The sequence below is a fragment of the Rhinatrema bivittatum genome, chromosome 3, assembly GCF_901001135.1.
Source record: "Rhinatrema bivittatum chromosome 3, aRhiBiv1.1, whole genome shotgun sequence".
Classification (NCBI taxonomy): Eukaryota; Metazoa; Chordata; class Amphibia; order Gymnophiona; family Rhinatrematidae; genus Rhinatrema; species Rhinatrema bivittatum.
This window is the reverse complement of record NC_042617.1, coordinates 232,217,349-232,232,387: the sequence shown is the minus strand read 5'-3', so window position 1 is coordinate 232,232,387 and position 15,039 is coordinate 232,217,349. Positions and strand designations below refer to the sequence as shown.

The 15,039-nt window shown below is 40.8% G+C and overlaps 1 protein-coding gene across 1 annotated transcript in view; it reads left to right on the top strand.

Moving 5' to 3' along the window:
- MERTK (MER proto-oncogene, tyrosine kinase) overlaps positions 1 to 15,039 on the top strand; it is a 609,785-nt gene that overhangs the window by 244,666 nt on the left and 350,080 nt on the right. The window contains exon 8 of the mRNA XM_029594310.1: positions 11,410 to 11,561. Coding sequence (XP_029450170.1) covers positions 11,410 to 11,561 — 152 coding nt within the window. The remainder of the gene's footprint in view (positions 1 to 11,409; positions 11,562 to 15,039) is intronic.

Genomic DNA, 15,039 nt, shown 5'->3' with positions numbered 1-15,039 from the left:
TACAATTCATTTTAAAAGTGACTCACTCCCAGGTTTTTTTTATCTTTCTTCTCAAACACATTCCTAAGGGGGGGTCACCTCCTCTCCCGCCAAACAACTGTTACTCTTCAAATGAATAGGTTAGTTAAGTGATACAGCACTTTACATACCCTTATCCAATATAGAAATAAAGCTCAATCCCCTCTTTAACATCACGTCATCCCTAATATGCACTTCCCCATACTTTCAACAACACAAATTTCTGTTTTCACACTAAACAGATCAATTCATTAAAATGGAGTCGCTCTCTTTTGGTATATATATATATTGTTTTTCCTTTCTATCTCTCTGCCTATGCACCTGACCAAAGAAAAAGACAATACATCCCTTTCCAATGATAAATCAAATCTAATTATGAATGGCTTTAAATAAATACAGTTTCATGCTTTCTTTCTTACCAAATGAACATCTGGAATTTCTCAAAAATGAAACACACATCACATTGTGCTAAAATCTCTTCACAATAAACTCTCATTAATAACACAATTCTAAAAACTTAGATGCAAATATGAGCATCCCTACCTTAATGGTGGGAAATAGAACCAAAGAGCTAAGAGAAACAAATAAATATAAAAGAAAATATGTGTGAAACTGGCTGGACAAACCTGAAGGACCGCTTGTTCTCCTTCTGCCATCATTGCTATGTTTCTATGTTTACTATAAACATGAGTCCTTGTAGCCAGCAAGGGCTACATCACTCAGCCCTTGAGGGGGAGGGGGGAGAAGAAAAACAGCATAGAACTGAAAGATTCCTTTCTCTGTTTAATGAACTGCAGCAATTGAGTCAAATGCCCCTAGATACAACACTGCCAGCAGTTTACAAATGTCCAGATTTAAGTTTAACTACAATCACTAAACTTTTTTAGCAAGGAAACCTTTTACACAAAATCTTAACCTATATAAATAGATGCACACCGACAAAAAATAGGCTTCCTTGTTAAAGCTAATCAGAGGAGGAAAAGAAAGAAATTAACCACATGTAGCGTGCTTGAAAAGATTAAAGCCGTTAGCACCTTCCTGTACAAAAAACAAACAACCAAACTTTGGTAAAAAATCCACTAACTAAAAACTCCTTATCATACTAATTATGACTGCTTGGGTCATATGAGAAGTATACAATCCATTAGTTAACGCATAATTAAAAATGTCCTTCAATGGCATCAATAGCTGGGATTTAAGAATTTTATAAAAGTCAGTACCCAATACATCTGCTCCCAGGGCCTTTCCCATCTTTAACTTACTAATAACTCTAAAGATCTCTTCCTCAGAAATATGTAAATTTAGCTTTTCCAATAAATTCTGTAAGAAAGAAGCAAAAGGCCGATGAAAAAACTATCCCTATTTAGTTGATTTGAGAGTATAGTTGCTGATAATATTTCTGAAACACCTCCAAGATTTTATTTGTATCAGTCAATGGGGATCTCTGTTCAATCTTGTAAACCCATGATATAAGTTTTCTGTCTTACTCCCAGAACTAAATGTGTCATCATATTCCCCGCTTTATTTCCACATTTATAAAATTGAAAGCGGAAATAATTAACAGAACAGACTACTTTGAGATATAACAGATGGTTCAACAAAACTTTGATCTCATCCATTTCTTTCTTCACCTTTTCAGAGAAAGAGGAGATATGCTCTTTTTTCAATTGTTGCAGTTATTTTGATAAAATCAAAATCTCCATATCTCTCTGCTTTCTTTTTTGAACTACATATGTCATTATCTCCCCCCGCATAACTGCTTTTCCTGCTTTCCACAGGAGCGTGGAAGAGATATTAGGAGCTTCATTGAACTGTTTATATTCCTTCCACTTTAGTCGTCAGAAGTCACAAAAATCCGAATCCTTAAAAAGACCCGAGCCCATCCTCCAGAAATACTGATTGTGGGTATCTCTGCAAACCTTATTTGTCAGAAAAACTGGAGCATGATCCGACGTAATAATGTTACCAATGACTGCATTTAAAACAGTAGTGAACAGCTTTTTTGATAGAAGAATATAGTCTAGTCTAGAATATCTCTGGTGGGGATTGGAAAAAAAGTATAATCTTTCTCTCCCGGATGCAATGCTTGCCATTTGTCTAATACTGCCAATTCTTTTTTCAGTAGATTCACTCCTCTTTGACTCTCTCTCGGATTAGGAGTTCTAGATGGTTGGCAATTCTCTGCACTATCTGCCACTATATGTAGATCTCCTCCTAATATGAAACCATAATCAGGATATCCCAGAAGCACTGAAATAAGGTTTGAGAAGAAATCTGAGGAATAAATATAACAATTTTCATCCCATAGAGCATTCCAATTAAAAACAAATAACACCCTTTAGGATCTTTAATTATCTTTTCTACTTGAAAAGACAGATCTTTATTAATTAAAGTGGCCATTCCATGTTGTCCACTAGAGTAAGATACATAATAGCAGTTTCCCACCCATCCTTTTTTTAGCTTACAGTGTTCCTCATCAATCATATGTGTCTCCTGCAAACAAGCTATGTGTACTTTCTGTTTTTCGGCAAAGATAACATTTTTGTTCTCTTTATTGGAGAGTGAATACGTCAACATTCCAAGTCACAATTTTAAGGTCACCCATTATAATAAATGAAAGCTATAATGCATATTACCTTCAGACAGGCTTTGGCAAATGAATGCACATGGGACAAAACAGGGTTTATGTTGCTCTCTGTCCAAGAGAATACCATCATCTGTTCTTCTCTGCTTTTTCAGCAATGCAAATTCAAGATTGCCTCAGGTACAAAACTTAGATCATAAGCCCTCTGGGGATAGGGAAATACCTACAGTACCTGTATGTGAACCGATGTGATATCTCGATTGAATGTTGGTATATAAAAAAATAATTTAAAAAAAAATCTGTCCTCAAAAGAGCAGACATAATTGTAATTCTCCAAATAACCTGTATCCCCCAGCCTAGATGAAAGGATGAGCCATAAAATGACTGCAACTCTCCATTTTGGTTTCTTTCTCTTGTCCCCAGCAAAAAAACTACACTCCTGCTTCCTTTTAGCCATATCTGGATTGTTCTCCTGCTAGCGATAACACCCCCTACCCCCTGCCCTATATCGCCCCTTCTATCTTCCCTCTTGTCCCCCTCCTCCCCCCAACAGATTCCATGCACACAACAGCCATACCATCTGCACACAAAAATAACTCTCCCTAAATGTTATCCTAAGGGACCACCATCCTCCATTCTCCAGCATTCTTCCCCTTCTAGTTAGAGATAAGAAGATGGGCCCATAGAGACCCCCCAACAAGATCATCATAAAAATAATGTACATATGGCACTGTAATGTACTAAGGAAAAGAACATACACTTTCAACACATATGGAAAAATCTTAGAATTAACCTGAATGCTGAAATCCAAAATTAAAGAAAGAGCAGCCATCATCGTTCAGAGCATACTCAGAACTGTGTCCAGCCACCATATTAATGACGCAGTTTATAATCAACTCTCAAGTGTCCTTTCAGCTGAACTCTGAACAGCTACTGTGTCATCTGCCAGGGGATAGTCCAAATTGGTCGGGTCTTCTCCTTCAACTTCACGGGAAGTATCTTTTGACCACACAAGACCCATATCCCAGCCTATGGGCAAAAACTGTTCACCACAAAACATGACATGTTGAAGACCATTTGGCAATACCACTCTTTTCCCACATCTGCAGTCTGAGCTGCTGACCTTATTACCAATTCTTGCTCTGGCATTCAAATAGTGCAGCACATTTTATAGAGCAGTGCAATATTCAGGGTAGCAGGCTATTACAATTGGGGTGTATGTGAAAGCAATCTCATACTTAAATAACAGCTGCTTTAGGAATTCACAGTCTCAGATGTAGCAGCCTTTGTGAGAGTTCCAGCAGGCATCTGCACGGCCCCCAAAAGTGACCCTCCTGCATCCAGTATTGTCAGCCTATAACTGCCATGTATTTATTTAAAAACTTTTTTATACCGGTATTTGGTGGGGACCATCATATTGGTTTACAATAATTAACATTTAAATAATAAAATGCATCATATAAAAACATACTGTATACAACAGCATCATTCTTACATTGTTAAAAAAAATAGTTACAGTTTACAATCTAATCCCTAAACGAATCACACACATAGACAATCATATCATTGACAATTGCATGCCTTTCAGTCATAATATAAACTATTTCTCAAGCCTTTGCTACTTGCTAGCGAGCAGTTGTTATTTCAATTTATTCCTGTAGTGCCTTGTGTATTTTCATCATCAAAAGGTTGTTGGTTTAGCCATGTTTTGACTTTTTTCTTAAACTGTACCACATTTGTTTCCAATCTTAACTCGACTGGAAGATTATTCCAAATTTTGTTTATTTCGCCAAGGTACAAATGTACTTGTAAAATAATAAGTCCATATCTTCCATCCGCTTTAGCCTCCCCCTTACTATGCATATTATAGCATGGTCCTATCGTGGTGATAGGCTGTTGTGACTAAGATGCATTTAAAAGTAACTCAAACTTGTTTAATGGCAGCAAATGGATTCACATACATAGACTCAACAGCCCAACTGAAAACTCCTTTGTACATATTCACGTCTCAATGAAATGTTCCATCCTGCACTCAGTACAATCATTCTCTTTGAAGTATGTACATGTCTCTAATGTGCATGTTTATAATTCCAACTACTTTTGCAGCCCTTGGAAGAACTTGTGCATCTCTTCCTTATCTGACAAAAAGAGTATCTTGCCCGCATATTGGATTCGGAGCTTTGCAGGAAAAAGCACTGAGAAGTCGATCCCATTTTTATGTAGCTCGGAGCAAATAGGTGAGAGGTCTTTGCACTGCCACTTTGGCAGAATAATCATTAAATAGTAAGATCTTAGTCCCATCATACTCGACAGAACCTTTAGCATGATAAGCATTCAGAATCTTAGTTTTATCAGCCCAATTTAAAATACAGGCAGTTACCAGTCTCGGCCTGTTGTCATTCTCCTGCTTCCGGGCTCACCCTATGAGCTTGTTCAAATGTTGTAAAGTGTGCCCCAGCAAGTAATCCTACTACTTCCAGGAGCTATTTTTTTAAGAAGTCAGGCAGATCTCTATCTTTGAATGCCTCCTGAAGACCAATTACTCTTAAATTGTTTCGTCAATTCCTATTCTCTTGGTCTTCAATTTTAGCCATCAACTCTGCATTTTCTTTTTGGAGTATGGCAATATGTACATCCACTTGACCTGAATGATCTTCACCTCCGTCAACCGCATGCCTTGTGCATCCAAGTCCTCTTTGATTTCTTCTATTGTGGATTGAATTTTGGACACCCTGTCCTCTAATGCCGCCGAAGCACTTTTAGAAATGATGAGTATAAACTCGTCTGATACCAGTGCCATGACTTTTTCCATTACAGACCGAGGTGATTAAGTCGCTATCCTGGAATCCATAAGCCGTCATTTTGCGTGCCAGTCTCCCAGACTTTGCACTCATCACTCCGTGTCTCCAAGCTGTGAAAGAGTCTGTCTAGTTCAACTGCTTCTCTAACATTTATTTAATCAAAATACAAAGCCCAGAGCCATAGCTGATTATTTCGGAGGGGGATCCCCAGAGTGCACCACCACACATCTGATCAGACCTCCAGAAGACATTGGAAAAATTCTAAAGAACAAAATCACAGAACATATACATAGACATGATTTAATAGGAAACAGCAAGCATGGATTTACCCAAGGGAAGTGTTGCCTCACAAATCTGCTACATTTTATAGAAGAGGTTAAAGGTAAACTGGTAGATGTAGTGTATTGGATTTTCAGAGTTACAGCAATTATTGAGCCCAGTTTTCAGTAGTCTGTGTAAGTTCACCAAATGTGAGTTAGTATTTTATAAACTGTATGGTGGGAGCTGCACAGCTTATAAAATATTACATATTTCTGCCATGAAAGTACATACATATGTTTCAGTATGTGCTTATATTTGTAATGCAGGAAAATATATACTTGTTATCCCTCAAGACCGGTCCAGAAGCATGGGTTTTACCTCCCTACCAGCAGATGAAGATAGAAAACAACTAGAGCACTGCTGTCACCATATATAGGGCCCTGTGCAGCCTCAATTCTCAGTACTCTCTATTTCCAGCAGAGAAGGATGATGCCATACAGTTGTAACTGCGTAGAGAAAGAAGAGTTTGCCCTTATGGTATAATACTAAGTGATAACTTCCCTCAGTTGAGCAGGGTCAAATGTGTGTGTGTGTGTGTGTGTGTGTGTGGAGGGGGGAGCAGAGTGGCAGTGGCCCCTGACCTATGCTGGCCCTCCAGCTCTGGGGGTCTGTGATAGCCAGAAGCTCTAGTTCCCCCTCCCCCACATCCTCTACCTTTTGATTGGCAGCAACTAGAGCTGGAGTTTAAGAAGTTAGTCTTGCTTTGCAGGCTAACTCCTGAAGATCCATTCTTACTGCAGCAGTAAAATTAAGTGTAAAAAGGAAGGCAATGGACAGAAGGTTAGTATAGACCAGGGGTGGGCAAGTCCGGTCCTCGAGGGCTGCAAACCAGTCAGGTTTTCAGGATACCCCTAATGAATATGCATGAAATAGATTTGCATACAACTGAGGCAGTGTGTATGCAGGTCTCTCTCATGCATATTCATTAAGGATATCCTGAAAACCCAATTGGTTTGCAGTCCTCGAGGACCGGAATTGCCCACCCCTGGTATAGACCATTTGTGGCTTTTAGGCTTGGGGGGAGGGGGGAGGGGGTGCTCTTAGCTCTTCCACCCATGCAGTACCCCTGTCACATAGCCTTTGGAATGTCTTTGCCAAATAAGAGAACCCGATTTGTGCAAAATGATAAAGAGAACCCGATGTCTTTGCCAAATCAGAGAACCCGATTTGCAACCAAAATGATAAAGGGGATGGAACAGCTCGTCTATGAGGAAAGGCTGAAGGGGTCTTTAAGATCATGAGAGGTCTTGAATGAGTAGATGTGAATTGATTATGTACACTTTTGGATAATAGAAGGACATGGGGGCATTCCATGAAGTTAGAAAGTAGCATATTTAAGACTAATCAGAGACAATTCTTTTTCACTCAATGCACAATTAAGCTCTGGAATTTGTTGCCAGAGGATGTGGTTAGTGCAGTTAGTGTAGCTGGGTTCAAAAAAGGTTTGGATAAGTTCTTGGAGGAAAAGTCCATTAACTGCTATTAATGAAGTTTACTTAGGGAATAGGCACTGCTATTAATTGCATTAGTAGCATGGGATCTTCTTGGTGTTTGGGTAATTGCCAGGTTCTTGTGGCCTGGTTTGGCCTCTGTTGGAAACAAGATGCTGGGCTTGATGGACCCTTGGTCTGACCCAGCATGGCAATTTCTTATGTTCTTATGGTAGCTCCAGCTGACACAGGCATCATGTCTCAGCCTGCAGGTACTACCTCGGCAGCACTCCCATAATTAATTATTGCTGTTCTTACATCTGGAAGCCTGCTGAGAAGGTCTCTGTTGCCTGCAGGACGATGGGGGTATCATCCCCACAGATAGCTTGGGGGGGCTTCTCCTCAGTGTCATCCTTGAACACCTCCAGAGGTCCTGAGATGGCACTCTCCAGGGGGAGGGAGAATCCTACCACAGAGGCCATTATGGAAGCAAATTGCCTTGTGCAGGAATTGTTCCTAGACCCATCTTCTTTGATGCCCACTATTTCGGACTTGTTCCAATGGATGGATGAGATGCCCATTTTGGGTGAGGGGGCGGTCTCTACCAACAACCTTCCTCACTCCTTTCTCCCAAATTTGGACTCCTCCTCCAACAAACCTGCTGTCTGAGGCAGAGGTTCCCTTCTGTTTTCGTTCCTTCCCCCTCCCCATCTCCCCACAGAGGCTTTTTGGCACACAGACAATCTAAAATGATCCAGGTGGAAGACAGATGAATACTTGAATGATCCGATTGTAGCCTCAGCCTCAGAGTTCCTGCAAGAGGACTTTGGGATTAAGGAAGGCAAAGAAAAGGACAGGGAATGAGGGGAGCTGGAAGAAGGGGTATTCCCAACTGGCAAAGTGTTGAAGCTATAGTGGTCCATTTCTTTAGAAGGACAGAGATGCAGGGGAGGTTGTAGTTTTTCTGCATTTTTCTCCCAGCTTCCTCTATGTTAACTCCCAAGCTTACCACAAACTGCTTAGGCTTTGGTGGCAAACAAATCTACTGTAACCAGGAAGAGATGCTGTCAATAATCTCCCAAGATCTGGGGAAATTTCAATTTCTTAGAAAGAGATGCTGGGCAATGATACTTCCCAGGACCCGATCCGAGAAGGGTTATGGAGACTTGCCAAGCCTGTCCACTTCTCTGGGTGATTAGGGCACTCTTGTCAGCACAATGGGATGCCACAGAGATGGACCTCAAGGTAGGTGGGATCATGAGCAGATTGTATCCGTTAACTAATGGTACCTAAAGTGGACACACTGGTTTCAGCAGTCACTCACAAAACCACAATTCCATTGGAAAGTGACAGTGCACTCAAGGAGCCACAGGAAGGAGGTCAGAGGTGAAAACAGTCCTTTGAAGTTCCATGCTGATCCTGAGATGCAGCGGTTTGCAGTGTTACATGTCCAACACAGGGTGGTGCTAAATAAAACACCTCCCAGAGAAACATTTGGAAGATAGCATTACGGCATTTTAAGATTACTACCCACTGAGATGCAGGCACAGCCTTCGTGACAGACCCATTCTGTGTTCTCATCAGGACTTTGGCAAGAAATAGGGCCATAACAGTTCTCATTAGGTGGTTATTATGGGGGTTTAAAGCATGCCTCAGTAGGCTACTATCTTGGGATGACCTTGAGAAGCAAATCAAGGAACTGGGGGAGAAACCGAGCTTCAGAGTACTGGTGGATTGCCCATGAGAGACTGTATGTTCAGGTTCTAGCAAACTGGTTTCAGAGAGGCAAGGAGGTGCTACCCTGAGTTGGGTAACTCGTCACAATGGAACCACTTTCCAGGCATTGTCCAGTCCTTTCATGAATACAAGAGAAAGCCCTGAGAAGGAGGTATCAGAAACACACAATGAAGGTCAAAGTATCTACATTCCCTATTGTGTAAATAAACAGTCGGTTGGCCAGTTTTTACAGGGAATGAACTCAAGTCACATCAGATCAGTTGGTCTTAAGTGCAGTAAGACACAGCCACTCGCTGGCATTTTTCCACTTCATCATAGATATTTATTGTGCCACCCAATCATTCCCCTCTGAACTAAACTGTGGTAGGATTCCACCTTAGAATGACTACTCCAGGTGTGTGTGTGTGGGGTGGGGGGAGGGGCAGGTCCCAAAGAGGAAGAGGGGCAAGGTAGATATTCCAGCTAGCTACCTTGTCAGGTCCAATAAGGAGGGCACATTGTGGTTCATTCAATGGAGCTTTGTGGGTATCAGATTCTGCATGGAAATTTCTACGGCTGGTAATGGTGATGGGAAAGCAGGAAGAATTCCTCACATCCTTATATCTCATGGAGGCATACCTCCACATGCATATTAAGACAGACCATCAGAGATTCTTAAGGTTTGCAGTTCAGGGAGGACTCTTTCAGTTTCTAGAGCTTCCTTTCAAATTAGCTGTGACCCCACAGACCTTGTTTTAAGTAATATTAGTCATAAACATGGTGCTATGTGAAGAAGGCATCCTGGTATACAGGGGAAAGTATTCATGTAGTAGAAAGAGTCAAGAGGCTTCTACATTAGATCTGAATACTCTTAGTGTTGTGGGTGCCCAGAGCCTGGGACTATCTACAGGTTCTGAGATTGTTGGGGGCAACTTTTGACTGTGTCTTGAGCACATACACACAGATGGCCCTTTATATATTCCTCCTATCAACCTGGAAACCATGAGACTACCACTTCAAAGGGAGACAGCTTAGAACTTATGTAGAACTTAGGTAGAACTTATTGAAAGGAATAGAACTGGAATCTCCCCATGGGATGATCAGTGCAACGAATGCCAGCTTCAGTGGCTGAGGTATACGCTGTTTGAGACTGACAACTCATGGGCACTGGAACGACAGAATCAGGATGTGCCATCAACCGTTTTGAAATGAGGGCCATAAAGGCCTTGCAGGAGTTCTTGATTATACTGCATGGAAAGGATAAATTCTGACAATGCTGTGGCAGTGGCATATGTAAATCAACAGGTGGATGCCAGATGCATACAGGGGAAGAGCTCAAAAATTACACCTGTTCCTTGGAAAGAGCAGAGAAGTTTCTTCAGAGGCTCTCATTGGCCCACATTGCGGGAATTGAGGATGTTCAGGCACGTCATCTAATCCAACACACGCTATATCTAGGAGAATGATAGTAGCATGATCTTATACAAAAAGGGTGTACAAGGATGCCAAAGTTCTGAGGTTTCTTCATTTGGAGAAAGAATCAGGCCTTTTCAGACATGGATATCCTGTTTCAAATATAGCCTTCTCACAGCTTGCTGTATGTCTTTCTTCGTGGATGCTCATTGGAAAGGTGCTTCGAAGGATTTTAACTCATTTAGGAACAGTAGTTCTAGTGGCTCCAGAGTGTCCTGGACACTCTTGGTGAACTGTCTTCATTTGACTCTTCAGAAAGTGGGTCTCTTATCACAGGCTTAGTCCTCTTGGATTATTTTCAACTCATCCTGTTGTTCACATTTCCTCAGAGGTGGATTTCCTTCACTTCAGAGAAGAGCTAACGGACCTCCATAAGCCTTAAACATTGTGTTAGGGCTTTAACTTCTCTTCCATTTGACCCTACTAGAGGTACATTGATCTAGGTTTTGGTGCATAATACATTCCTAGTGGTTATTCTGCGAGGAGAATATCAGAATTGCAGGATCTTTCCTATAGGGAACTATTCCTGTTTGGCTCTGATGAAAAGATACCTATTCAAACAATACCATCATTCTTACCTACAGTGGTATCTCTCTTTCACATGAATCAGTCTCACTACCATCCTCTAAATAGGATGAGCCCATATTAGCACCTTGAACATGTACAAAAATTGCAGAATAGCACTTCCTCTTGCTGCTGATCTCACAATGACCTCTTCACTCCCTGGTCCTCTTGGTGATTTGAAATGTTTCATGCAGTCCTTCACTTAAAAAGTTTGGAAACCCCTGGCATAGTGCTGGGGCCACATTCTGATACATGCTCCTGGGTTCTTTTCCTGATAAGGGGAAGTTGAAGTCTTTCAAGTTGACCGCTTTGAGTGTAGATACTTTATGCTTGCTAATTTTCAAAGGGAAACAACATGCATAGTGCCTATATATGTTGCAATTAATAATAAGAGTTATTGAAAATTCCCCTCCTAAATTCTAAAATGATTCTTTATGCAACGCCAATGCTGCATGTAAATTTTACTGTTAGCTTATGTATCCTGTTTAATTCTGTTTTTCAGCTCCATCTGCTGCACCTCTGAATGTGACAGTGTTAATAAATGAGACTCAGTCAACACTGGAAGTAGAATGGTTGCAACTTCCAATCCAAAGAATGCATGGTACGCTCCTGGGCTACCGGGTGCAGCACACATGGGAAGGCTTTGGAATTTCTGTGAGTATAGGATCTTCCTGTGCAGTAAGCTATATAAGAATGAATATGATATGATATGCACAGTGTATTGCATATATTTAGGATCCTTTAGATTGATGGAATATTACTGGGCACCCAATTCATGGTCTTCCACTTCTAATTAGTATGGTGTGATGTTTCTCTTGGTAGTTTATGGTATAAGAATGGGCATGACCTGAGGGTAAAGACCAAGGTATTCTTCCTGTGTTACCTTAAATGTTTGTTTGAAGAATTATTTAATTTGATTAGCAGTAGGACTTGTCTTAAATTATGGATAATTTTATGTTCCCTACCATGAATTGAGAGCATACAGGTAATACATTTTTTAATAATAATAATGAGGATGATATTCACCCCTGTGTGGCTTGGCAAGTTAGCCAGGTAATTTATCTGGCTAACTCAACTCCTCCCTGATCTGCCCATTCCCCACTGCTGAGTTATCTGGCTAAATACTTAGCTGGATAACTGATTTATCCAACTAAGTGGCAACCGCTGACTGTAGCTGGATATTCATTGGCACCACTTAGTCAGATAAATCCTACTTAACCGGTTAATTCCGTTTTGAATATTGGGCTCAATAATAATAATAATAATAATAATAATAATAATAAAATAAATCACCTTTTAGTTACTGTTTAATAAGGACCTGTTTGTTGATTTGGCAATATGTTTTGCACATCCTTCACTGCTGTAGCATTCTCCTCAAGCTGCTAAGAAGATAATGAATAAGATTTTGTGGCTCTTGAAAGTTACTTTGATATTTAAGAGAATGATCATTTTTTAAGTCTTTGGAGATGAATGACAAAGGGAGAAGATATCTTATAGGGTGTTGCTGTTGAAGTCTATGGAAGTAAGGAGAATGACTTGGTTAGGAGGGTGTCTCTTTTTAAAATTACAAATTGAAATCAGTGCACTGTACTCTGTTATATTGCATGTAAAATATGTGGACTTTATTTATTTAAACTATTTATTACCCGCCCTTCCATAGTTCAGGGTGGAATACAATAAAACATACACATTTATCAATCACATACAAACATAACAAATCATAAAAACAAAATTGGCTATGTGATGTTGAATGCCAACTTAAAAAGGTGCCTTGAGGGATTTTTAGAAGGCCTTTGGATTTTTAAGACGTCTGAAGTCTAGAGGGAGAGAGTTCCAGAGGGTGGGGGCAGTGGTGGAGAAGGACCGTTCCCTGGTTTCCTCAAGGTGAGTGAGCCTTGCCGAAGGTATGTCTAAGAGATCTTGACCAGAAGAATGCAGAGAATGAGAGGGAGCATAGAACTTCTGTGTGGAGGAAATCCAAAGGAATGGCAAATTGTTTAACATATTGTGAACAGTAATTGCAAGTTTATATTGAATTCAGTAGGAGACAAGAAGTGAGTGTAAAGATTGAAGAACTGCAGTAATGTGTTCACGAAGAGGTGTATTTGATAGAAGATGGGCCACAACATTTTGAAGTATTTGAAGGGGTTGATTAATACAGCGGGAAATCCGGTGAAAAGGGAAAATCTAGAGAAGCTAGAGAACAGAAATGATTGTAAAACCATGTGAAAATCAGACGACTCAAGTAGTTTGAGGTGTTTGAGGAGATGTAATTTGAATAAGAGTGAGTGTGAAAGTGAGGCAATATATGGCTGCATAGAGAGAGAAAAATCAATTGTAATGCTGAGATTACATACTGGCAGTCATTAACTATGATATTAGAAGGTAAAAACTTTACTGGAAACCTAGAAAGAATAAGAATCTCAGTTTTATTGAGGTTCAGTGAGAGTTTGTTGGAATAGAGCCATTCTTGTATTGCAGAGACAAATTGATGCAAATTTTACAGACTGGTCCCATGTGGATTTGAGGGTAAAAAAGAACTGGATGTTGTCAGCATATAATCTGTAGAGTACCCCAAAGCTGGCTAAAAGGCAGCAAAGAGGAGTAAGATAGAAGTTAAACAAAGCAGCTGATAGTGCAGAGCCTTTGGGGTACACCAGAAGAGAGAATGAGCCATGTAGATTAGTGAGAACTTATGGATACCTGTTGAGAACAGGAAGAGAGAAAGGATTGAAACCAACTAAAGACAACACCAGAGAGACCAAGAGATGAGTGGCGTGAAAGCAAGATGGTATGATCAATTGTGTCGAATTCTTAAGAGACCAGCATCAACGTCTCGACGAATGGTGTCGAAGCTAGATAGTAGCAACATTTCAGTGTTATGGAATTTTCAGAATCCAAATTGATACTGGTCCAGAGTATGGTGCTCATCCAAGAAAACAGAAAGTTGTTTTAACACGCTTTCAACAATTTTAGCCAGAAATGGGAGGGACGAAATTGGGCGATAATTTGTGATATCTGCTGGATCTAAAGAAAGTTAGATGGGACGGATAGAGGCCTTTTCTAAAGAATCTGGTAAATAACCAGTAGAAAGTGAAACATTGATAAAATGAGAGATAAATTGAGCTATGTCATTGTGCAGAATCTTGAGGAGAGCTGTAGAACAGGAATTCAAGGGACTAAAAGTATTATTGAGTTTAGAAATAGTCTGAACAATCTCTGGACATGAGTCAAAAGAGAAGAAGTCCTAAGTGGATCCGTCAGAGAGGAGAGTGTTAGAGATAGAATTAGTTATATCTGGAAATTATTACCAATTGTCGCCTTCTGAAAAACATTGCAAAGGACTCAGCAATATTGAGGCCAGGAGAAACAGGAGGCAGAATGCTAGACTGGGGTGCAGGAGAAATCATTTCTTTTACTAAGTGGAAAAGCTTGCGTGGATTATTGAAAGACAAAGAAAGCTTAGAGTAGATGTAGGCTTTTTTAGGTAGCAAGCATTGCTGTTAGATAGGATGATAAGATAGCCCTAAGATAGCATTAAGAAGTTCAAGAAAAGGATTAGATCTCCATTTCATTTCAGCTCATCTGAGAAGTCTCTTTTAGGACTGAAGTCCAGGAGTAAACCATGGGGCAGTCTTTTGATGTTTTTAGACACAGTTCTAATGGGGGCAATAACATCAACAACAGATAAAAGAGAAGGGTACCAATGGTCAACAAGAACGCTTAGGGAATAATCAAAATGTCTGGTTAGTAAAGGAATGAATCTGGATCGCAAATCATTGGGGTAATATTTACTTGGGATTGAGAAAATCACTCCAGGTTAATGAAAATAAGGTCCAGAGTATGATCTGCACAGAGGGGTGGATTTAAGAGCCCTGCTCGCCTAAATCCGCCTAAATCCGGGCGGATTTAGGCGAGCAGGGCCCTGCGCGCCGGTGCGCCTATTTTACATAGGCCTACCGGCGCGCGCAGAGCCCCGGGACTCGCGTAAGTCCCGGGGTTTTCTGAGGGGGGCGTGTCGGGGGCGTGTTGGGGGGGGGGGCCCCGGTCGGCGCTGCGTTTTGGGGGCGTGTCGGCAGCGTTATGGGGGCGGGCCCGGGGGTGTGGTTACGGCCCGGGGTGGTCCGGGGGC